Raw genomic sequence first — 26,192 nt, forward strand, 5'->3', positions numbered from 1 at the left:
GAGGGGAGTGTTCCAAACTAGCTTGTTTGCAACAATCTGGGAGATCACACATGGGAGATAGTTCAACGAAAAAGGTTGTACAGACATAAAAATATATTCAAACCAAACACAAGCCCAGGAACCTCTCCCTAGTGGCGCGCCAATCAGTGAGAGAGAGAGAGAGCTCACTGAGGCCCAGGCAGCTCTTTATGCCTGCAGCCACAATGACCTGCAGGTGTGCAGGCAACACCCCTGCCTGCCCCACCCTGTAACCAATGAAATCAATTTTGCTTTTTAATTTTAAAGAGCTACCAGCAGCTGTGGGTAACTTAGGCTATCAACGATTGTGTTTTGATTCTCCTACACCTTACCGGTATCCAGCTGTGCCCCTCTGAGGGCAAGGTAGCCCCCCATTTATTTTGTTTTTCTAGCACATTCCTTGACTTTGTTGACACTTTCTGGGAGTTTTTGGGGGGTTTATACCTGCTACTGAACCTTAGGATTCTGGTCATTTTTACATTTTCATCAGTGATTTCAAGAAGATTTAGCTGCCTTCTGGTCTTTGGACTTTAATTTCAGTTTTGTGGAACTGTTTTGGTAGAGACACGCTGGGGTTTGGCATTTTCCTTCATTTGTTTCTCTTGTCAATGTCCATGTCTTTAATGTTCTTTGTTTAAAGTAGGTGACCCTCATCTTTAGATTTAGATGTTGATTGTTCTGTAACATAATTAAACTCTTAATTTTATTCCTTGCATTGTACAATGGTCTGCCAATCAATGAATTTGGCAATTTATTTGATTTATATTGTTTGCCAATAATTAACAAATTAAATTGAAGAAATTTATTTTATATTTTGGAGGGTCTTAATCGTTGATGTCTACAGTGTGCCAAGTGTTAAAAGAGGGTGTTAAAACTCTTGGATTTGGGGAATTAACCATATTTCACTTTAAACTTACCTAACCCGGCAATACTTCAAAATTTAGAATCACCGTGGTTCAATATCTGTGTCCTTCTTAAGGCTGTAGTCATGCAAGAGTCAAAGTTCACAGCTTTCAGTTTTACAATTATGAATGTGATAACTTAGCTGTTGTAAGTAAACATGTGGGAACAATTTTCAAACAAATCTATATTTTTCAGCTTCTGTGATAATGGCTTTCAGATCTTCATATCAGCAGCTCACTAGAATATATTTTTACACAAGTGCAGTGGGTATGATAATGAATCCCCATATCATCTTTCTGAAACTATAAATGAGATCTTGAAAGAGATACATGAGAAGGTTGTCTGTGTTTTGCTTGCTTCATGCTTTTGCTTCATGTCTGTTGTTTGTTCCAAATTTTAATCATTATAAATAATTCTTTGCTTATAAATAATGCAGAATGAAATAAAAGAATGAAATGAAAATCAAAATGTAATGAATTGTATCTTGATATGTCTCGACAGTGAGGTGCAATTATTCTAAAAATGAAAAAAAATGAAAAAAGAGTGATGATGTGTAAATTTGCTAGTCCATCCATTTCAATGCTAGATCATGAAATCTCTGATTCTGGGTCACTGCATCTCCTCTGTGAATGCATGATAAAAACATTCTGTGAATGATTATGTCTCTCATCCAGCATCCAGTATCCAGGGTTCTGTATGTGTGGCTACCCCAGAGATCTTCATGTGGATGATGCTTTGAGGCCTGATGAGTTCGTGGGTGAGACGTGGGACAGACACAAACACATTCGGGAGGTGCCCACAGATGCCTATGGAGACATCAGGTTCAGTGGACTGGTGTATAAAATGGGAAAGGTAACAGGATGCTGTAAATGTGAAAGTGAAGATGTGAATAGCATCAGATTTTGTGTATTTACTCAAGATTGAACGTTTTTCAAAACTTTTCTACTCTTATATGTGATCTTGTGTGTGTGTGTGTGTGTGTGTATATGTATGTCTGTCCCTTCAGTATGTGCGAGTGTCCACAGACACCTCCACTGATGCCCTATACAAGCTGATGACTGACCACTGGAAGCTCCGCCCACCTAACCTTCTAATATCTGTGGTGGGCGGAACCCGAAACTTCTATATGAGGGCTCGCCTGAAGGAGATGTTCCGCAGGGGGCTGATTAAAGTGGCCAAAACCACAGGTATGTCCTGACCTGTGACCCCTCACACGACTGATATACTCAAATACAGTGAACTCAACATACAATGGGAGATGCTAGGCACTCACTGTGCTGTGTTTGTGTGGTGTTTTATGAGATGTCACCAGTGTGAAGTGGTGTTGCATGTTGAGCCTACAGTGGTAAGGTGTGCGAATGCTGTGGTGTATGGGGTCTGTTGTTTGCAGTTGTACATATGGATAGGTGCGATCTTTGTTGTGTTTGTAGGTGCATGGATCCTGACTGGGGGCACACATACGGGGGTGATGAAGCATGTCGGGCAGGCGGTGAGGGACTACGCCCTGACCACCAGCACAACAGAGGATCAAATTGTCGCAATCGGTGTGGCAACCTGGGGGACTTTGCACAACCGGCACACTCTGGTGAAGACAAAGGTGAGGCTGGACCTGGGCTACCAGACCTGGGTCACATACAAAATTATTTTGGATTCATTCTTTTCTTGCTTTACTGAGCTTGCCTGGTGTATTGGGAACTAATAAGAAACTGCAAATCCTGCCTTCTTCCTCTTGGTGGGCTCCATTGCACCAGGCAAGATCAATTGAGTATAGAAACCTACAGACAACTCACAATGTATTAAGCAATGTTTATTGAGCTTTAATGTCAATGCAAACTTTTGCATCCAGGCTCTGCCTCCCATCACTCCCTTTTGTAAGCCAGCCAAAACCACAAGGAGAGGCTACAGACGCTTCCATGGGGATCTTGAGAATCTGAGGCTACAGGTGGGTGCTGGGGTGGTGGTGGGAAGGAAATAAATTCTGAAAGACATGATCTCATACTGGTGCATAAGCTCTGTTGAACGCACACTGATGCCCAAGCCTTAGTCCTGCTTTGTCCTACCTTTCTGCTCTCCTGTTTTCTCATGCAAGGTTTCTTCCTGATCAGACGACTACTAGATCCTGTAACCTTGATCTCCTATGTCTTCACACAGGACAACAGAGACACCCCAGCTGAATACTCCCTGGACAAACAGAATCAGGGCAAGCTGTCCTCTCTGGACGCCAATCACTCCCATTTCCTGCTGGTGGACGACGGGACGAACGGGCGCCACTGCGTGGAGATAGCTCTCCGCAGCAAGCTGGAGAAACTCATTTCCCAGCAGCCTCTGGGGGACAAAGGTGAGGAGGAGTGTGTGCTGGACCTGTGTCACTGATTGAGACGGTGAATGGGAAATACAAGGTGTCATTAAATCCATCCCCATATTATATCATGCTGTGCTTTTTGTGGGGATACCGAGCCTGTACTCTCTGTTTCTCCCTCAGGGAGTGGGCTGAAGGTCCCTGTGGTTTGCGTGGTGCTAGACGGTGGATACGGGACCCTGAAAGTAGGTAACCTCTGACCTTATGGTCCAATGTTCTTCAGTTAGTTTCAACAGATGTGACAGTATCCTTTCACTGTGGGCTTTGTCTGTATATCCCTCCACAACTACAGATGATGTACAACGCCATTCTCAATGGCACCCCGTGCGTGATTCTGGAGGGCTCGGGGCGGTTGGCCGACGTCATCGCCCATGTAGCCAAGCTGCCCATAGCCCAAGTCACCCTTGCCCTCATTCACCAGCTGATGAGGAAGTTCTTTAGCCAGCAGTACGAGAGGTTCAAAAAGGGGCAGCTCATTGAGTGGACCAAGAAGGTAAGATTTGGGCCAGGGTGGCGTATACTTGCTTGGGAGGGGGTGAGCTGATGTCTTTGGGTGGAGGAGTCTGATGTTCACTTCCCCTTCAGATCCAGGACATTCTCAGGATGCCCCAGTTGCTGACCGTGTTCTGCATCGATGAGGAGGGACAGAATGATGTTGATGTAGCCATCCTCCGAGCTCTGTTCAAAGGTCCCTGACAAGGGTTTCTCAAATGACCCTGCGTGCATCAGCTCACCTGGCGGCAGTTCTGCCAGAGACAGGCTTCTGACTTAGTAAAAATATTAAACCCTTAATCTGCATCAAAGAAGGAGGAAATTGAGTTAGGACCCACTCTAGCCTCTTCCTGTACTCTCCATGTGGCTGATTATTTGCAGTCAGAGCTGATATACACTCAGTGAGCACTTTATTAGGTATTTATTAGACTTAATGGTTTTCTGCTGCTGTAGCCTATCCACTTAGTGGTTTGATGTGTTGTATGTTCTGCTCTTCTGCATACCGCTGTTGTAATGTGTGGTTATTTGCATTACTTTCACCTTCCTGTCAACTTTGACCACTCTGGCCCTTTTCCTCTGACCTCTCTCATTAACAATGCGTTTTTGCAACAGAAATGCTGCTCACTGGATGTTTTTTGTTTTTCGCACCATTCTCTGCAAACTGCTGTGCATGAAAATCCCAGGAGTATTGTGGAATACTCAAACCACCCTGCCTGGCACCAGCAATCATTCCATGGGCAACTTAGATCATATTTCTTCCCCATTCTGAGATTTGGTCTGACAAACAGCTGAGCCTCTTGACCATGTCTGCATGCTTATATGCATTTAGTTGCTGCCACGTGATTGGCTGATTAAATATTTATGCATTTACAAGCTGATGTATAGGTCTACCTAATAAAGTGATCACTGAGTATATAACCACTCCTTACTGCCCCCCTGAATCTTCCATAAATCTTCTTAAATGCACTCCTAAGCATTTTTAGATTAGTATTTAATTGTCTCTAAATGTGTGCTCCATTCCCATCAGAGCAGATGGATATTTTAACACTGTGCATACAACCTGTCCAGCTGTTAGCAGTTATCCATCTGAGAGCAGTATCTGCTGTTCTGTATATTCCAAGAAGGATTCCATGTTTTCATTGCTCCTCTTTCCCAGCTTCCCAGAGCAGTGGTTCTCCGGGTCAGGAAACCAGGGAGCAGAAGCTGAAGCTGGCAGTGGCCTGGAACCGTTTTGACATAGCAAAGAGCGAGATCTTCACTGAGGAGAGCCAGTGGAAGGTGTGGCTTACACTTAATATCCTGTTTTTGGGTGACTTGTCAGAAAGGATTGTGTCTTCTACCCTCCATAGAATTAACTTTATACTTTGAGTATACGTAGCTAGATGTAATGGAGTTGGCTGGCCCTGAGTACATGCTCAAACATGTTTAAAGAGGTTGCCAGTTATAACTCTTGACCTGAATTTGAAATTACATGTGTTGGTAATTAGTATATACAGTGGTGTGAAAAAGTGTTTGCCCCCTTCCTGATTTCTTTTTTTTTGCATGTTTGTCACACTTAAATGTTTCAGATCATCAAACAAATTTAAATATTAGTCAAAGACAAGTAAACAAGTAAACACAACATGCAGTTTTTAAATGAAGGTTTTTATTATTAAGGGAGAAAAAGTGTGAAAAAGTGATTGCCCCCCCTGTTAAAACATAACTTAACTGTGGTTTATCAAACCTGAGTTAAATTTCTCTAGCCACACCCAGGCCTGATTACTGCCACACCTGTTCTCAATCAAGAAATCACTTAAATAGGACCTGCCTGACAAAGGGAAGTAGACCAAATGATCCTCAAAAGCTAGACATCATGCCGAGATCTAAAGAAATTCAGGAACAAATGAGAAAGAAAGTAATTGAGATCTATCAGTCTGGAAAAGGTTATAAAGCCATTTCTAAAGCTTTGGGACTCCAGCGAACCACAGTGAGAGCCATTATCCACAAATGGCGAAAACATGGAACAGTGGTGAACCTTCCCTACCTTGATGTTCCCCAAGACTTTTGGGAAAATACTCTGTGGTCTGACGAGACAAAAGTTGAACTTTTTGGAAGGTGTTTGTCCCATTACATCTGGCGTAAAAGTAACACCACATTTCAGAAAAAGAACATCATCCCAACAGTAAAATATGGTGGTGGTAGTGTGATGGTCTGGGGCTGTTTTGCTGCTTCAGGACCTGGAAGACTTGCTGTGATAAATGGAACCATCAATTCTGCTGTCTACCAAAAAATCCTGAAGGAGAATGTCCGGCCATCTGTTCGTGACCTCAAGCTGAAACGAACTTGGGTTCTGCAGCAGGACAATGATCCCAATAAACACACCAGCAAGTCCACCTCTGAATGGCTGAAGAAAAACAAAATGAAGACTTTGGAGTGGCCTAGTCAAAGTCCTGACCTGAATCCTATTGAGATGCTGTGGCATGACCTTAAAAAGGCGGTTCATGCTCGAAAACCCTCCAATGTGGGTGAATTACAACAATTCTGCAAAGATGATTGGGCCAAAATTCCTCCACAGCGCTGTAAGAGACTCATTGCAAGTTATCGCAAACGCTTGATTGCAGTTGTTGCTGCTAAGGGTGGCCCAACCAGTTATTAGGTTTAGGGGGCAATCACTTTTTCACACAGGGCCATGTAGGTTTGGATTTTTTTCTCCCTTAATAATAAAAACCTTCATTTAAAAACTGCATTTTGTGTTTACTTGTGTTGTCTTTGACTAATATTTAAATTTGTTTGATGATCTGAAACATTTAAGTGTGACAAACATGCAAAAAAATAAGAAATCAGGAAGGGGGCAAACACTTTTTCACACCACTGTATGTTGTGTATGACCTCTACTCTGACCTCTCTCATTAACAACGTGTTTTGCCCACAGAACTGCTGCTCGCTGTTTTTTGTTTTTCGCACCATTCTCAGCAAAATCTAGAGACTGCTGTGTATGAAAATCCCAGGTGATCAGCGGTTTCTGAGATATTCAAACAACCCTGTCTGGCACCAACAATCATTCCATGGTCAAAGTCACTTAGATCTAATTTATTTTGTGTTAATTTGAGTGAAGGTTAGAAAAAGCTTACTCTACTGTACTCTACTCCACTGTACACCAGTCCAGTGACCTGCACGAGGCCATGCGCTCAGCCCTATTTGGCCACAAGCCAGACTTTGTGAAGCTGCTGCTGGAGAATGGGGTGTGTCTGAGGAAGTTCCTGACCAAGGACACCCTGCTCAAACTGTACAACCACCTGGAGACGGGCTGCATCTTCCAGCGCAGGCTGGCCAAGCGCATGAAAAGCCAGAAGAGCTCTATGTGTCTCAGCCACGTGTCCCATGAGGTGCTCTACTACCTGGGTGGCACCAAGCCCATCTACCCCCCTACCTACGGCCAGGCATGCATTGAAATGCCCAAGGATGACATGGGGAGTGTCAAGGTGAGTGAATGTCAGCCGGTCAGAAAAGGCCTGTTGAATGTTTGCTCTTGACGCATCACCGGGTTGTCATGACTTGCCACGCCGTGCTTTTTCAGTGTGCATCCAAAGTGCCTGCAAAGAATTACCCAGGAAGAGACCTCTTCCTCTGGGCCATCCTGCAGAACAGAAAGGAGCTGGCTGAGATCGCCTGGGAACAGGTACAACACATTGGTAGAGAGGGTGGCTGTGCTGTGATCTGGGACTCTAGGGAAGTCCGGTTTATATTAGGGTGCATTTCTGTTCAAATTGATCTAAATACCCTTTTCACGAAATAATCGCTTTTGCATGGGTCACAAGATTTAAAGGTTAGCAGTAAGGAGAGTGTCAAGAAGTCGCTGGTACTCTGAATGAACATGCTAAGAGTTCTCTGTGCAGCACAGTGTGTGCCGTGCAGCTGAGCATTGTGCTCCTGTTGGGTTTGTCTGTGTAGTGCAGGGACAGCATGTGCGCTGCACTAGCTGCTAGCAAGATCCTGAAGAAGCTGGCAAAGAAGGAAGTTGATGAGGATGACGAAGCAGAAAAGATGCGGGAGCTGGCTGATTACTACGAGAAAAAGGCCATTGGTACCTCAACCATTAAAATATTTCCACATTTAGATTTGTGCTCTCTGTTATCTTCTTACTGAAGTAATTTGATAATCCATTCACATACTGGATAGCAGTAGTTTGACCATTCACGTCAATGACTATTGTGGTTATTAATTCTGCCCGTGGCTTTCCATAGTTCTTATACTTCTCATCCATCCCTGGCCCCAACCACCCTCCCTCTTCGGCACAACCCCATCTCCACCCTACAGGTGTGTTCAGTGAGTGCTACAGCCACGATATGCAGCGTGCCCAGAAGCTGCTGATTCGAGTCTCTCCATCCTGGGGCAGGACCACTTGCCTACGCTTGGCTGTGGAGGCTGATGACAAGAGCTTTGTAGCTCACGATGGAGTACAGGTAGGTCCAAGCCAAGAACCCACAAGATAAGCAGTTTCATGTAGGCCTGTTGGGCTGTGCCTTTCCAGAAGCTCCTATGGTGGCAGTTTCTGTGAGAATATTGAAGGTCAACTTCAGTTTGGTAACATCAATTTGGTGTCCAGGAATCCCAGAATAGAACTCTGTTCAAGCTATTTTTTTTTTTCTGACCTAAAAAGGGTTGCATTATTCTGATTTCTCGGAAAAGTGCCTCTAGAGATATTGATCAATGACCACATGCTTTTCCTGTCTGCATGGGTTTGTGTGTCGACATCACAATTTGCCAGTGTGGCCAGGCTCATTGGGCCTCATTTATCAAACATGAGCCAAACGAAATTCACCGCAAATCCTTCGGAAATGCATTTGCACAAACAATGTGGGATTCATCAAAGTTTTCGGATGTCAGTTTTTTCATAAAAAACTGTGGTCTGTTCGTATTATGCATATTTATTTCTATTTTATTTTGATTTTGAGTGTCAAAATTATTGTAATAAGCCAGTTGAATATTATAATTATTCAGATCATATAAAAACACAACAGGATTCAACATTGAAATGGGTGATGTTTCATTCCGGTAATCCTGATTAATTCATGCTTAAGTGGAGTTTAATATAAAATCCATAAAACACTTTGCTATAAATAGGGCGTAGCCTACAAGTAAAAAAGTTTGCTATAAATACAGCGTAGCCTGCTCAGACCGTTGTTTATATGCCTGGCCTCTCTTTACATTACAGGAACATTTATTGCTTTAGCCTATTAGAGGATTTGGGGCATGGGGTAGCCTACTTCAGAAAGAATGCATATTCAAAGACCAAGCCGATTTCTTTGGTGAGACAAAGGAAACAATGAACTATCACAGCGCCTTCAAATTTGTACTTCATATTCATATTCAAAGACCGAGCCGATTTCTTTGGTGAGGCTCACAAGTCACTTCCGACTGCCTCCTCCTCAGTTTGTGCAACACACTGGAACCAGAACTCTGCTTTCCGTCCTTCTTGCAGACTGACACAGGACAGTAGAAATATATTGCTCCTTGATAATCGCAGACAGTAACGTCTCTCCTATAATTTTACAACTTTGCCTCCAGTTTTATTCATTCATCATTCATTCATCCATTTTTATTTTACCTGTTCCACAGTACCGGGCGGCACGGACGCCTCACAGCAAGGAGGTCCTGGGTTCGAATCCCGGTCGGCCAGGGCCTCTCTGTGTGGAGTTTGCATGTTCTCCCCATGTTCCCGTGGGTTTCCTCCCACAGTCCAAAGACATGCTGTCAGGGTTTGGAGGTAGTACCGGTTGTGGCCACCAGGAGTTTATTATTTTCACCTGGTCCTCATTAGTGCCAGGGGAGCCTACCTCCTGTGGGTATTTAAAGCACTCGCTGGAAATCGGTCGGCGCTTTGGTGTCAACTGTTGCCATCTCTTTAAATAGCCTGAAATTGATTTCCGTTGACCTTATGAGGTATTTTAGGGGCGTCAATTTATGCTGAATAAAAAATGTTTGTGTATGCCTTTTGTTTACGATTGATTGGTATTTATCAACATACAAAAAAAGCTGTGTCCACTCCTGTTTGGTAAATCTGGCACAAATTTCTGTTTGTTTCCAATCACACATACATTTGCACACAGATTTCCGAAAATATTGAGAAATGAAGCCCATTGTTTGGAAGGCTGTGGGATGTCATGGACATTTTGACTGTTTCCCCCTGGTGGCTGAAGGCTGGATTTCCCATTTGATTTCCAGGGGCTGCTGACGCAGATCTGGTGTGGGGAGCTGGCAGTGGACAACCCCCAGTGGAAGATGTTGCTGTGTATGCTGTTCCCCCCTCTGATCTACACGGGCCTGCTGACCTTCAGGTCATTGTCCTCACTCTCCATTGTTAGAGGACCACTCCACTTCTGACAAATCTCCAGAAAGTGTGTTCTTTCAGCTTGTAGTACTGAGATTTGACACTTGATGGCAGCAACAGACCTATCTCCATGATCGGTGACTGCACCTTTAATAGAGAAAGACTCAAGGATTTGCTGAAAAAAATTAGTATAACTGAGAATAATGGTGTCATTTGAAATCTATAGACATTTTTTGCTACAAAGTGGTGAATGATCATGTGGATTGATGAATGGTAAATGTCTGCATTTATCTATTGCCTTTATCCAAAGTGCTATACGATTGATGCTTCTCATTCACACACACACACCAACAGCAATTGGCCACCATGCAAAGCACCAACCAGCTCGTCAGGAGCAATTGGGGGTTAGGTGTCATGCTCACTGACACACCTGGGGGGGGATCAAACCGACCACCATCCAACTGGCAGATGTCTGCTCTTACCTCCTGAGCCAATGTTGCCCCCCATATGATGAATTCCTGTCTTGCAGGCGTGATGAGGACATACACAGGGAGACTCGGCGAAAGGAGAGGACATCCTCTGTGAAAAGGTCAGTTGCATCTCTGATCCGGTAAACATTTGGTCTGGTTACATGAAAGATAGCCAAATTTTCAGGTAACATAATTACTTTAAGTATTAACATGACTGATTTGTGATTGGTACCTTGCTTCCTTAAACCACTGGGTTGTTTTTTCATCATTAAGAAAGGAACTGAAATAGTATTCATCTCCAAAGGTAAAAGTAGAATAACATATTATAAATTAAGAATAACAACCAAAAAAATATTGAATCGACATTGGTCTCAGAACAGTTATATTTACTTAAAAAACGCAGAGAACTTTGGGTAATTCATACACCTGGTCACCCTTCCACCCTTCTCCCTTTAGGGATTATATGGAGAAAACAGACCTGCAGCCACTTACCTGTACATCACGTTTGGTCAGCTTCTTCAGCTCAGCGCAGATCAAGTTCTACTGGAACATTGTGTCTTACTTTGTTTTCCTGTGGCTCTTTGCCTATGTGCTGATGATCGACTTCCAGACTAAACCCTCTTGGAAAGAATACCTGCTATATGGGTGGCTGGCCTCGCTTTTGTGTGAGGAGATGCGCCAGGTCAGTTTGGAATGGGAGGCCAGCAGGGGTTTGTACACAATGGCGGAGTGTTGTACAGTGGCCTCCAGAAATATGGCAACAGTATGGGCTGTTTTTGTCTTGACGGTGTTAACTGTTGCTCTGTTTTTAACTTTTCGATACTCCAACAACCATGTACACCACTTCACTTTAGGGAACCCACAAAGATTCACCTGACACTCACCTAGGCCCAACTGACCATGCAGGAGACTTACAAGTGAGGCAACTAAATGCACCTACTGCTCCAAGGGTTGTCAAGCGCAGAACCCTGGGCGGTCGGCGAGTATCTGTGCACTCGCGAAACACTCCACTGAGATGGGCGGTCTCCCACAACCGTGTATTTCGAATTTGTGAAAAACATCATAACAGACGTGTGCTAAAACTGAAACAAATACAGTGCGCTTCTCGGCTCCACTGTATCTCGGGCAGGATACTTATGTGGAAGTAACCTAAATACCCAATCCGCCATGAGGAACTCCGGCGTAGATCCCCTGACTATCGGAGGTGCGCAAAGCTCTCTCTGATAAGGGTGTTATCCCTGACAGCGGCATATTGAGACTTAACAGACTTACAATAACAGACGATAACGAAAACAATGAATTTTGAAAGTGACAAAAAGAAACACCTTGCTATACTAAAGTAAACATAATGCGGCTGTCAAACGTGGAAACGGCACGCTACGGGAAATAGACACACAGCAGCGCCAAGAGCAAGTTCCACAAACAGATCGGTTGAACATTGCCTAATCCCTTACGCTTGATCAAAGCTGTAGGGAGTCTGAGCCAGGCTTTTATTCACAAGAGGGCCTCAATACTCCTCTGTCCACCTTAACTCAGCCTAGAGCTCCTTCCTTCCTCAAGGTAGTTGTTAAACAAGACAAAAACTATGTGGACGAATAGCAAATGAGAGCACACGTGCAGAAATATGGGGCAAAACTTTTAATCTGTTTGCTTACTTTTGCTCAGTTGAAAATGGGGGGATTGTCAATTTGACTTTTATCTCTTGTTCATTTTTTATCTGAATCCACATGCCAAGTATATGGCAAAATAATAAGTTTAACTCTACTGTTCCTATACTTTTAGAGGGCACTGTATGTCATACACCAGCTTAATCTTTTAATTTCAATGTTTTTGTTTTTTCAGGTATTTACCGTATCTCTCCATTAGGTCTTGGTGAGGATAGGTTTTAATGGAGTAACATGTAGAGAATGACATTGAGAGGATGGTGTAGCAAATCTGATCTACTCAGGAAATTGTGAAACATATTGCAAAAGGATAACTGACGGTTAACCCAAAGTTCTGTGTCCCTGTGGTAAGCTTTTTGATGATCCTGATGGATTTGGCTTCCGGAGGAAGTCCAAGATGTACATCAATGACCTGTGGAACATTTTTGATGTACTATCGATCCTTCTTTTCCTTATTGGACTGGCCTGCAGGTAAGATGGCTTCAGTTAACAGTAGCTGCTCAGAACTATCAGAAATGTTATAAAGAGAACCTTGTCTCTCACAATATGTATGTTACAATAAACAGTATAGCTGTCATGGTTTTGTACTCCAATTAAACAGGTCAGTAAAACCCCAAACCATTCCTTTAGGTTAACCCCTGTTGTGCGCTATACTGGAAAGGTAATCCTCTGCATTGATTTCATTGTCTTCTGCCTGCGTCTCATGGCCATATTCACCATCAACAAGACGTTAGGCCCCAAGACCATTATTGTCAAGAGAATGGTGAGTGCATTTGAGTGCAAAAATGAGAGTGAGAATTCATGAACCTGTTTTGCCTCTTTGAACCACTGATTACAGGTGGCAAAGGCTGCACCAATGTTTGCATGCCTGAGAGGTCTCCATCAACACTGGAGATCACTCCTTTTTCATTTGATTGGTTGATAAATGTAGGGACAAGATCTTGATCTCAAGGATGCTTATTTATTAGGTTTTGGCATAAGTGACTGGGAGTATTTGATGTTTGATTGTTTGAGGCCCTGCCTACCTCTCATCAAGCCAAGTTACTTTGCTCATGATGAAAAAATCATATGTAAATGTAAATTCATGTGTTGATAAATTATGATAAATATGGTAAAAATATAAATATTAGACTATTGTCATTATATTTAAATTTGGAGGCTACAGAATATATGAATCATACTTCTCAGCAAAGGGATCCTGTTAATAAAATATGTAATAATAAATAAGAAATGGTATTACCAGGGCAAATAGATTTGCTCTCTAAGCTCCCAAAGATCGACTGGTGTCTCTTTCTCACTTCACCAGATGACGGACTTGTTCTTCTTCATGTTCTTGCTGAGTATCTGGGTGGTGGCATATGGGGTTGCCAAGCAGGGCATCCTGATCGACAACGAGGAAAGACTGAACTGGATAATAAGGGGTGCTGTGTACGAGCCCTACCTCATCATATTCGGGAATCTCCCCACCAACATTGACAGTGAGTGAACTGTCCAACACGTACAGCTATATATACTGGGCTGTGATATGCTGACCTCGGAGTCATATGTCGGTCAGTCATGTGCAAGATTCCTATTGTCCTTGAAAAGTCTTGATGTTGTTCTTAATGTAGTCAATACTGACTGGCAATCACTAATCCTATGAAAAATATTTTGCTACTTTGCTTCTCCCACCTCTATCCAACCTCACCCACCAGCAGTAATCTAATTTCATTGGAACTTGGAATGGTAACAGCAATCAAATGTCTTTAAATGAGCCATAAAAATGTGAATGTGATTTAAATCGGACCCTGTTATCTGTGTGGTACAGATGTGGCGTTTGACATGAGCACGTGCAGTGTGAATGCGACTGACCCTCTGAAGCCAAAGTGCCCAGTTCTGAATGCTGACTCCACACCAGTGTTCCCCGCGTGGCTCACCATCATTCTGCTGTGTGTGTACCTGCTGTTCGCCAACATCCTTCTTGTCAACCTGCTCATCGCCATCTTCAAGTGAGTGCCCTGGCCCACTGCCTCTCCAAAGCCTGGCACCAACCTGCAACTCCTTTTTGGTTGTGGAAAGTGTGACAATCATTCGAGGTTACAGATTATCATTTTAATATGGGGTTATTATTCCAAAAGAAGTTGTTGTGAGATTACAGATCAGAGTGAAATGGGTGCTTGTGAACTGATTGACTGGAGTAGACTCAGTGGAAAATGCTGAGCGGAACAAAGTAATCAACTCAGGACACTACATAAACACCAGTTACTTAGTTTATAACATTACATTAATGGCATTTGGCAGACGCTCTTATCCAGAGTGAAATACAGTTGATTAGACTAAGCAACTGGAGCAATGCAGGGTTAAGGGCCGTGCTCAAGGGCCCAAAGGCTGTGCAGGTCCCAGTTATATACCTTAACCACTACGCACGCTACTGGTTGTAGCTGTGCAGTGCTCATATTATTTATAGAATGATTTACAAGACAGTGATAACTCCATATAGTAATCTTGGCAGAGCAAGATTAAACTCTCTGGTTTGAAGCAAATCATTTTGATTGGGTCATATGAATCATAAGGTGCCTCCATCCATTATGTGATTCAAAAGCCTCAAGTTTCCTCCCCTACACCCAGAACGATCTCTTAAGCCTGTCCTACTATGAATCATCTCTCCTTCGCACCTGAGGTGGAACCCAGACCACAATAATTTAGCTCTTTCCACACTCCTTTGCCCTTTCATTACATTACATTACATTATTGGCATTTGGCAGACGCTCTTATCCAGAGCGATGTACAACAAAGTGCATACCCATAACCAGGGATAAGTTCGCTGAAAGACCCTAGAGGTAAGTACAATTTCAACTGCTACCTGTACAACAAAGATAAGGACAAGGGCCATTTTTCTTTTTTTTTCTTTTTTTTTTTTTTTTGAACAAACAAACAAACAGAGCAAAAGTCACCAAAGTTAACTATCCAAACACTGCTTACCTAGCCAACTAAAATACCGATACACAAAGCAAATCACAGAGACAACAATTAAGGTTCACAGGGAGGTAGGGAGGGATGGGGAGAGGTGCTGTTTGAAGAGGTGTGTCTTCAGCTTGCGCTTGAAGGAGGGGAGAGATTCTATAGTTCTGACCTCAACGGGGAGTTCGTTCCACCACCGTGGAGCCAGAACAGACAGTAGTCGTGAGCGTGAGGTGGAGGTTCTGAGAGGGGGAGGTGCCAAGCGGCCTGTGGAGGCTGAACGAAGAGGTCTGGCAGGGGTGTAGGGTCTGATGATTTTTTGCAGATAAGCTGGGGAAGACCCTTAAACTGCTTGGAAGGCTAGCACCAATGTTTTGAATTTGATGCAAGCCATGACAGGCAGCCAGTGGAGGGAAGTAAGCAGGGGGGTGACATGTGAGTATTTGGGAAGGTTGAAGACCAGACGAGCTGCTGCATTCTGGATGAGTTGGAGGGGTCTGATGGCGGACGCTGGGAGGCCAGCCAAGAGGGAATTGCAGTAGTCCAGGCGGGACAGAACCATCGCTTGGACCAGGAGCTGGGTCGAGTAGGGGGTGAGAAAGGGGCGGATTCTCCGTATGTTGTATAGGAAGAACCTGCAAGACCGGGTCACCGCCGCAATGTTCTCGGAAAGGGACAGTCTGCTGTCCATCACCACGCCGAGGTTCCTTGCACTGGGTGACGGCGTGAGTGTGGTATCCCCGAGGGAAATGGAGAGATCCAGATGGGGAGAGGTATTAGCTTTCAGTATTTATCCCTTTGCCCCTATCCATTTCTCCCTCCCTTCTTCTCTGCAGCTACACATTCCAGGAAGTGCAGGACAATACTGACAGGATCTGGAAGTTTCATCGCTACAAAATGATCAAAGAATACCACAGCCGCCCCACCCCACCCCCACCCTTCATCTTCCTCAGCCATGTGTACATCCTCTTCAAGAGGGTCGTGCTCTGCAAGGACCCACAAAAATTCAAGCGGTTCAGTGAGTACAGTACACGCCCCACAACAACAACCTCCGCCGTCTCTTAGCAACAACAGCTGTGTCAGCGCTGTTAACCTGCTGCCGTGACCTCTTCTTCTTCTTCCTCGCTCAGAGGAACAGCTGTCACAGTCGGAGGAAGAGGACATGCTCTCATGGGAGGCCTTCATGAAGGAGAATCATTTGGCCAAGAACCGGAGGGACCTGAGCCAGAGCATGGAGCGTCACATTCAGGACACTTCTGACAAGTATGGGCTCACAGCACGGGGGGGGGGGGGCTTTGGGCCCTTATTGACTAAATGTATGATCAAATCACTGCCTGAAAGAACACTGATTACACGGGAACTGACTGACATTTGAACTACAAGGAACATGCCCACTGATACTCAATGATGGAAAATCAAAATTAATATCCAGGTTTCCAGGAAGTGGATGGAAGTTTCAATTTGAAAATACAAAAGTATTCCAATTTTTTTTTCTAGTAAATGCACATATATTTTCAAGTGATTATTGGGAGTTGATTAAATTGATGAAAAAGGGAAGTGTGATTTCCCTGTTACTTTAAATACAAAAGTATGTCATCAGTATCCAGGCTGTTTATTTTGTGCTCCATTGAAGAGATCTGGAAACCGTTGATGTTGCGATATTGCCTGAAAGAAATTGTCAGTTGAATGATGAAAAGAGCAAAGACAAAGGGGACAATGGACATCCTTGCCCTTGTGTCTTACTTAACAGAAGAGTTTGGGAGGTGTGGCCAATGGAAGGGTGGGGACAGGTGTTTGGAGCATAAGGGGGAGGGACAGATGCAGGACACAACTGCTGATTTCATATATGACACTTGTCAGTTCCCCAAATATCTACCTCATTCCTAATAACGGTTCTTTGTTGATTGAATAGAAGTGTAATACAAACTGAGTAATAATACCAGTTTCCTAACCAATGGTCTCATAGGACTCTCTTGGAACTGCTTTTATTAGACTCCATGCTTTGTTAGTGTCCATTTATGGAGGTCATTTTTAATTACATTTGTCTGTGTTTGCATATCTGCTCCAGGGTGGGAGTCATGGTGGAGGATTGTGTTGCCATGGTGAAAAGGCAGGCCTACTTGGAGCAGCAGGTTGATATGCTTTTGATAAATCTTCTGTTCACGTTTCCTCAAATGCTGAAAGGCAGTCTTACTGTACCAATTTCCCAAATGCTGTGCCTGGTGTCTCTGTGTAACCTCTTAGAATAAAAGGGTTCTTTGGATTCGTTCGTTTAGGGTTAGAGGAACCCTTTAATTTGAACCCTTTTACTCTCTCATTTGCCCTCTATAGTTTCTGACCGTTTCTATTTGACAGGTCTCCCAGTCCACTAAAGCCTTACAGTGGATAATGGACGCCCTCAAATCCCATGGTTACGTGACGAAGGAAGAAGCCCCTGTGTTGTGTGAGTTGGATTATTATCTGTCTGGTGGGTAATGCTGCACTTAATGCGTCTTCCTTGGAGGGATCCAGTGTGCCTCCTCAAGTTTTCGTCTCTGCCATCAACAGTTATCGTTCAGTTAATATCAGTTATCATTCTGTCGATAACTCACTGAACCTGTTCTCTGATCTAGCACTGCAAAGAACAACCGCAGAGACTGACCTAGCTGTATCTATGAGAGAGAAAGGGACAGGGAAGACTTTTGGAGAATACCATGTCAACGCCCGCTGTCTCCAGTACCCTGACAGCACTGTGGACCGATTCTCTGTGCCAGAGGAGTTTGTGCCCTGGGAGGTGCCTGATTTCAGTTACTAATTGTACTGCAATAATGAATTAATGACCGGATTGACTTTTCTAATTACAAGGCACTGTACACCAACCCTGTCTGATATGTTTCTGATGTTGAAAGGCAGAGAGCTGACCTGTGTTGTTTTGCAGGTAGAGTTTGAGGATTACGAGCCCCCCATATATAACGCTGATGAGTCGGAGCAGCCCAGCGGGTGAGTTCTGTTCTTAGGGTGGTTCTCTAAAAGAGGCTCACTATGTCACTGTGTGCTGTCAGCTTATTATATACTGTGAAAATGAATTCTGAGATTCATTATTTATTTTTTTAAATGTTTTTTTCCCCTTAGCTCTGACTCTTTGGACAAATACAGGCAAGGCATTAAATTCAGCTTTCGTTACAATTTGGTTTATTTTGGAAGCTTATATAGTTTATCACCTAAATTCATATAATACATTTTTATAAATGACTGTTTTCAGAAACCCAGAGGGAAGGACAGGGATGAAGGGGAAAGGGGCACTGGATCACCTGGGACCAAACCAGGTTCTGGATCCGGTCCTCACACGGTAATGGACCCCAGTTCAAAAAACAATGGAAGAGGACCTTTTTAATGCCTTTTTCAAGCAAAATATGCCTTCCGTGCAAATTTTTACTGTAAATAAGACTATGTACACTGCTTATTGTCCATTATTTTATGTTTTAAAATGGCACTAAATGTCCTACGTGGTGAAAGTGTCAAATGTGCTGAGGATGTGTATTGGGACTTTAAGGTTTGGCTGTGGCTATTTTTAATGGAAAGACTGTGCTGTAACTTCAGGATTTTGAGGTTTTAATGATGCTGTGCTTTTCCAGTTGGAGAGATGATCAGAAATCTGCTCTAGAGTTCCTGGCTGTGTGGGATAAGAAGGAGGGGATCTGGACAATACCTGGGGTGAGATTAATGCTCTTGGCATACTTTCAGTTTGGGCATTAGCTGTTATTGCAGTAGAGCAAAGGAAAGGTCTTAGCATCTGCATGGTTCCATGAGATGTTTAGGTCCAATCATTCTAAGGGGTGTTTTCTTGGTTTGTCCAACTGCACCCTTTCTCTGGTGTTTCTTTCCAATATACCTACCATGAATACCATTTGTTTCTGGTTTCCTAATACCCAGCTCCTGTAACTTTAAATATATCCTCCCAGATGTGTTTGGGCCATTGTAGTCATTTACCAGGGTTTAGAGTTCAGTCCAGAGTACCTTGGAGGATAGAGTCTGGTATGCAGGTTGTCTGATATGATAATGACTGGCACGAAAGCTACATTATCAGCATGTTACGATCCTGTATTTCCAAATTGTTTAAGACTTGCTGTAGCACAATAGCCTACTTTCGGGTAGGGGCTGCAGGGCTCTGACAGACCATTGCCTGCTGGTTGATTGTTCCTCCAGGGGCGCGTGCTCTCCAGTGAGATTCTCCCACAGAGGCTGATCAGCATACTGGGCAAGAAGCTAAATGAGCAGATCAAAGACAAACTAGCCAGCAAAGCTGAGGTAAACGAGGTAAACACACATGCACATAAACATGCACACACAGACACGTAAACCCGCATGAACACACATACACACACCCACGCATCCACACACACACATGCATGCATGCACACCCACACACACACACAAGCCATCTCCATTCTCCATTTGTTCATGCAGGTTTCAGCTATTTCAGAGACTGTGATATACATTTTTTGCCTGGGTAGAGAAACTACAAGTTTAAGGTTCTAAACCAAGGCTTGTAGATTTGTTTCCCAGGTGCAGCACTGTTAAAGGCCTACTCACCAATTTGTGTTGCTGGTTCAATGCTAATGGATTACAACCATGAAAACTATAAAAAAAATATGAGCGCCATGATCCACCGAGGTACTTAGTTGCCATCCATGTCATTTTTGTTCAATACAACTGAAAGGGTGGTCATTACTGGGCGGGCCTTGAAGAGAACTTGAATTGTTTGAGTAAATATCCAGTTGTATAAATGGACTGTTTGTAGAAAGAAAATTTGCAATTACCTGAATATTTTATGGTAAATTTAATTTAATTTCTCTCCGCCGCCCACAGTTCGGATCGGACAGCTCGTAGAGCATCAGAAAGCCAAGGACTGGGGGGGGAGGCCCGAGCTAGTTTGGTGGTGAGGGGACACAGAGAGTCAAAGGAAGATGAGAGGGAGGACATGAGTTGTAGCCGCATCATCGGGAGACAGTCGAGAGAAACACTCCGCGGATGGTAGGGAGGAGAGGATTGTAGACGAGGGTGGAGGAAGACAGGTGGCATAGGTTCCGTCGACAGGTGACAGTGGATGGTGGGAGAGATGGATGGGTGTAAGAGGAGAGTGGAAGAGAGAAAGAGATGAAGGAGTGGTCAGATATATGGAGTGGTGTTACAGAGAGGTTGGTTGTTGTGCAGCTCCTTGTGAAGATGAGGTCAAGAAGGTTGCCTGCTTTGTGGGTGGGAGGGGAAAGAGTGAGGGTAAGGTCAAAAGAAGAGAGGAGGGAGAGAAAGGTGGACTGGGTGGACTCTGAGTTGAGGTTGACGTCACCCAGGAGGATCAGGGGGGTGTCATTGACTGGTGAGGAGCTGAGGAGGATGTCCATCTCATCCAAGAAGTTCCCCAGAGGACCCGGGGGGCGATAAACAACAATAATAAACAGTTTGCACGGCAGAGTAACAGAAACCGCATGAAATTCAAAAGAGGAGAAGGAGGGATGAGGAGAAGACACTAGATCTCCATGAGGATGAGATTAGGAGACCTGTGCCACCTCCTCTGCCAGAGGATCTGGGTGTGTGGGAAAAAGAGAAGGCAGAGGAAAGGGCAGCCGGGGTGGCCGTGTTCTCTGGTGAGAGCCACGTTTCAGTTAAAGCAAGAAAGTTAAGGTTGAGGTGGGAGGCATAGGCAGATATGAAGTCTGCTTTCTGGACGGCGGACTGGCAGTTCCAGAGGCCACCAGCCACACAGAGATCAATACCAGGGGATCTGGGAGGGAAGATGAGGTTAGAGATATTCTGCCCATGTTGGCGGGAGGCGAACCTCCTACCTGACTGGGACCTGGGGAGAGGAGAGAGGACAGGGATGGGAAGGAAGCACATGGAGGGAACTAGGGAGGACAAGAGGAATACTACACAGTGGAATGAGGGCAGGCAGCAAAAACTAAATCAAACATCAGGCTCTCGGACAGGCTTGATGGACACCCGTAGATAGACACCCTCGACTTTGTACACCTGCGACTTCGTACGCCGAGGCAAGTAGCCGAGGCTGCCGCACACAGCTGCCGCTGGTGCGCTACACAACTGCTTAAATAATACCGACGCTGAATACAGAAAATGCAACCAACCCACTGCAGAACACTAATGCACACTGAAGTGAGTTCAGGTGTGCCAGTAATTATACCCTGAGCAGGGTGCAAAGTATTGGCTCCTCCTACAACAAAAGCTGTGGCCTGCCAGCCAGTAAAACAATAGCCTAACTTAATAGCCTAGCTTACCTGAGAGAAACAAACACCTAACCCAGTTTCACTGAATCTAAATAAACACCACTTGTAATAGTTAACAAACAAACAAGTACACAACAGAACACTATAATGACAACTAAACTGAGTTTAGAATCAGCAAGCAAACAAATAATACTTAACTAATCCAGGAGAAAATGCAACCAACCCACTGCAGAACACTAATGCACTTATCAAGGAGCAAATGGATGTCTAAGAAAATATAATTATACTTGGTTGTTGCAGGTGTTTAATGGTTATGTGGATGACCAGAGGAACACAGATAATGCCTGGTTGGAGACAACTGCTTTCACCATACACCTTGACAGGAGGGATTTGTTGATGGCTGACCTTAATAACATGGTATGTATCTCTCTCTCTCTCTCTCTCTCTCTCTCTCTCTCTCTCTCTCTCTCACACACAAATACAAATTTCTCAGAGTGGATTCAAAGTTTCTATCATAAAGGTTCAGAGCATACACTATCACTTTCACCCCTTATATCCACCCACCCTTTTCCCCCTTTACACCTCTCACCCCGTTCACCTGCCTGAGTTATAGTGTAAGAGCCTGTGACTGAGCGCCATTACCCCACTAAATCTCCCTGCCTGTTGTGTCTCAGGCTGAGAGCAGCCAGGTCTCGGGAGAGCTGGTGCAGTGGCAGGAAGTCAGCAGCAGGACGTTGGCATGTGCATACCAGAGAGAGCTCCTTCGCAAGGTTGCTGAGCTGCACTGCAGGTGCTTCTGATACCTTCCTGGTGCCATCGCAGAACAAAGAGACTGTACAGGCTGTGTACAATCCCCAGAGCACTTCATGTTTATGTTATATATGTAAGGCATTAAGATAAATATTCTCCTCTGAGTGAATAAGCTTGGCTGCATATTCAAAACTGATTCATATAGACTCCCCGTGAAAAGAACAAATCATTTCCTACGACTCATGTCAGTCAATGAATGCTTAACACTGCTTCAAAAAGCCATTTGTAATGTGTGTGGTGCCATTTTTTAAGCCTGTATTAAAAAATTCCTAACTTCGTAACACCAACGTTTTGGGTAATATACCTGACTTTGCCAGGCTTAGAGGAGATATTCGATTTAATTTAAATTTTTGTGCATTAACTGGCTCAGTTTCCATGCTAACACAGCCTGTTAGGAGTCAGTAGCCTACCTCCGTCATAGTGAAGAAATACACCTTACAGAAACTCCAAAGCGGTCTTACTTACATTTGAAATACATGTGCGGAAGAAAATGACAATGAGAGACGCTGTTTTTGGAGAAGTTAGACGGTTGGAATTATATCCGCTGAACACACATGGACACCTCCTCGTGGGGTACTGCTCGTGGGAACGTGAGGTCTGAGCTCGGCACGGGGTCCGGGGCTCACGACAGAAGTAACTGTTAAAGAGAAAGCTCTGCATAGACTACATAATCAGCTTAATCACACCAAAGGATGGGAATGCCCTGTTTGACATTTTGAGAGTTTATGGAATCAAAATACTTATTTGTTTTTAGATATGTGATTTTTTTTTAAAATATGTTTTTACAAATGTCTATTTACTTGTCCATTCATCATTAGTCATTTTCTAATGCTTTAGATCACAATGTATGCGCATACTGCATAACCATGAAATACTATATAATTAACCAATACATAATAAACACAATATTAAAAATCCTTTATTTAATAAAGGAAACGAGACTGTTTGTGAATTGTTGATTATGTGCATTTTGTGCAGTATGCACATAGACCACCATCAATACCTGTAATGATACCCTCTTGTGGCCAGTCAGCTGTAAATAATTGCTAAATAAGTGTGTAGATTGTGTATGTTTTGTGAAAAGGGGAGTGTGTGTGATGGGTGGGAAGGGGCGAGGGTTTATATGTTCGGGTATGCATTTTCCCATGTAACATATTGCAATAATATTGATCCATACATGGGATCAATTGGATCATGACCAATTTGTGGGAGTGAGACAAGGTTAAAATGTAGCCTTACCAAACAAATAGGTATGGGTAATGAATTAGTACTAATTCAACTGACTAAGGGAAAAATGTACAATCATGTTTCACATTTCACCTTCACAATTAAGTACTGATATTAAAGTGCTTAATAGTGAATTCTATTTCTTGTAAATTGCTTAATGATAGTTTGATTTGTAATACAACAGGACCAAAAGCCAAACAGTATAGTATATAGTAGATAGTATATACACTCACCGAGCACTTTATTAGGTATTTATTAGACTTATTTTTTACTTCTACTGCTGTAGCCTATCCACTTCGAGTTATGATGTGTTGTGTGTTCAGAGATGCTCTTCTACATACCACTATTGCAATGTGTGGTTATTTGCGTTACTGTCACCTTCCTGTCAGCTTTGACCAGTCTGGCCAATCTCCTCTGACATCTCTCATTAACAAGGTTTTTCTGTCTGCAGAACTGCTGCTCACTGGATTTTTTTTCAGTTTTTTGCACCATTCTTTGCAAACTCTAGAGACTAGTGTATGTGAAAATCCCAGGAGATTTGCAGTTTCTGAGATACTCAAACCACCCTGTCTGCCACCAAGAATCATTCCACAGTCAAAGTCACTTAGATAAAAATGTTTCCCCATTCTGATGGTTGATGTGAACCTTAAAGGTGTACTCTCACGCTTTTTTCAGTTGATCTTATTTGGATTAAATGCTTAAATTATGTGTGTAGGAATTTTTAAAATCACTGTCAATGTAGCTATTTCCTAAATATGGGGCAAAACTTCTCTAAATAAATACATCCAGTGATGTCACTGGCCGTGTTTGGCTTGAATCTCCAGCCTGTGATGGTAACGGGCACTCAAACTACACCCCTGAATCCAGAGACTGGTTGATGTACGGCCAGTTACATTCATTGTTAAATGAAGGACAACAGAGTTTTGCACCCAAAGTTTATTAATGCTAATTCAGCACAATGCATATTGGGAATCTAATTTGCAACATTAATTTTGACCTGATACAAGTAAAGCTATATTCACTGCCCTCATACCCTAACATGAGCTTTTCCGTAAGTAGGCTATATTAATGTAGCTAACGTAACAGTCAAAAATGTCCTTGTCACAGCTAATTGCTTGTTTTCTTGCATAAAATCCTGTCACTACCCTCCATGTGCAACAGTTTGTCAGACAGCTTCCACCTTCTCAATTCTCACTGCGCATCCCTGTGGCAGAGCAATGACGTGAGCCACGTTCACTGGTGTATACCGTGATCCTGCATGTTTAGGTACCCAGTGTGCAGACTCCTCTGGTACCAAAAGCCCCATAGTCCATTATGGTCGCCTCCATGAATTGGCTTCTCGCGCCATTGAGCAGCTCCCATAGAAATCCATGGGACTCGATGGAATTGAAGTCTCTCCTTTTTCCTTGCTGTTTGTTCAGTTGAAGTTCAAGTGCAGCTCCAGGCCCCCAGCTATTATGTTCACACTGCTGCATGGCTGGACAGGTGTGCTGAGTCTGTTTCACAGGGTGGGGAGGAAGTGCTGGTTCCCCTCTACCTCGGGTCGCCTATCCACTTCTACCTCGGTCGCCTATCCACTCAGATTTATGTGATGTGATGTGATCTGTGTTCAGAGATGCTCTTCTGCATTCCACTGTTGTCATGTGTGGTTATTTGCTTTACTGTCACCTTCCTGTCAGCTTTGATCATCGGTCTGGACATTCTCCTCTGATGTCTCATTAACAAGGCATTTCTGTCTGCAGAACTGTTGCTCACTGGATTTCTTTCAGTTTTTTGCACCATTCTCAATACTCAAAGATACTCAAACCACCCTGTCTGCCACCAACAATCATTCCACGGTCAAAGTCACTTGGATCACATTTTTCTCCATTCTAATAGTTGATGTGAACATTAACTGAAGCTCCTGACCTGTATCTACGTGATCTACATTGCACTGCTGCCACACAATTGGCTGACGAATAAGTAGGTGTTTTAAAGTGCTCGGTGAATGTGTCTGCAATCTGCCTGTGCATGTAGGGTTCTGTGTATAGGCCTAAGTATAATTCAAAGTATAATTTGTCTGTGTTCATACCAATACTGAAGTTGCAAAGCATGTTAGAAAGAATAACATATAGCTATGTAGTGCGTGCACACTATCAGTAATATACTGTATATCAGTAATGTACAGACTTGTTTGGGGTGTGGCATCCATTTTTGTGCCAGTAAGTGATTCAGCTTTTCCTTTCAACAGTAGACCTCCAAATATAATCTCTCTCAGTCTGACTAGTAGCATGACAGCATTAAAATAGTTTGGAAAAGGTACCTGTTCACTCCCATACTATTAAATTGTAGGTGTGCTATGTCTGCTTGTATGCCACTGTGTTTTAGGTTATAGGGAGGGCATTAGGGGCTCTATTTTTGGGCTGGTATGTGCACGCCGTTGGCATGTGCAAGCAGGCATTTTTGTCATGGATTCAGACTTGCCTCAGCCCGTTTGATAATTTGGTTACTCACCGTGCATTGAAGTGGGGAGAGGTGTGGTTGGGGGTGTATCAGTGAAGATCAAGCAGCTCACTGCAATTTTTTGCATCAGCATAATCTGTGATTTGTGCCTGCACTGTGCTGCTCAGATCAGGTCTGTGGTGTAAGTCGCAGCCCAGCGTATGGAAAATTGTTTGTTTCAGGGCTTTCCCTGTTAGGAATGGCTGGGATTCAAACCCAGGTTGTAGTGGTACTGAGTAGGTAATGCCCCCGGGCCATAGAGATCTTGAAGGGATCCACAAACTGTGGACTGCGCTTGTG

At 43.6% G+C, this 26,192-nt stretch overlaps 1 protein-coding gene across 1 annotated transcript; it reads left to right on the forward strand.

Moving 5' to 3' along the window:
- The first annotated feature begins 303 nt into the window (after positions 1 to 303).
- On the forward strand, positions 304 to 22,471 carry LOC133116241 (transient receptor potential cation channel subfamily M member 2-like). Its single transcript, XM_061225619.1, has 32 exons — positions 304 to 381; positions 1,596 to 1,773; positions 1,928 to 2,108; positions 2,352 to 2,518; positions 3,073 to 3,259; positions 3,404 to 3,465; positions 3,573 to 3,773; positions 3,866 to 3,968; positions 4,929 to 5,050; positions 6,913 to 7,233; positions 7,329 to 7,430; positions 7,703 to 7,835; positions 8,069 to 8,214; positions 9,977 to 10,089; positions 10,612 to 10,671; positions 11,009 to 11,234; positions 12,569 to 12,687; positions 12,847 to 12,979; positions 13,523 to 13,694; positions 14,024 to 14,204; positions 15,993 to 16,174; positions 16,287 to 16,419; positions 17,225 to 17,288; positions 17,512 to 17,599; positions 17,769 to 17,929; positions 18,074 to 18,135; positions 18,268 to 18,291; positions 18,398 to 18,484; positions 18,771 to 18,849; positions 19,342 to 19,452; positions 21,675 to 21,791; positions 22,049 to 22,471. The coding sequence occupies exons 2-32, from the start codon at positions 1,618 to 1,620 to the stop codon at positions 22,172 to 22,174; spliced, it is 4,119 nt and encodes a 1,372-aa protein (XP_061081603.1). The 5' UTR covers positions 304 to 381; positions 1,596 to 1,617; the 3' UTR covers positions 22,175 to 22,471.
- Positions 22,472 to 26,192: the final 3,721 nt, after the last annotated feature.

Source organism: Conger conger, chromosome 17 (assembly GCF_963514075.1).
Source record: "Conger conger chromosome 17, fConCon1.1, whole genome shotgun sequence".
NCBI lineage: Eukaryota > Metazoa > Chordata > Actinopteri > Anguilliformes > Congridae > Conger > Conger conger.

Coding starts and splice junctions, on each gene's coding strand:
- LOC133116241 (XM_061225619.1), top strand. CDS start 1,618: ATGTGTGGCTACCCCAGAGATCTTCATGTGGATGATGCTTTGAGGCCT. Junction 17,930..18,073: donor AGGAGTTTGTGCCCTGGGAG/GTGCCTGATTTC, acceptor GTTGTTTTGCAG/GTAGAGTTTGAGGATTACGA. Junction 18,850..19,341: donor GGATCTGGACAATACCTGGG/GTGAGATTAATG, acceptor TTGTTCCTCCAG/GGGCGCGTGCTCTCCAGTGA.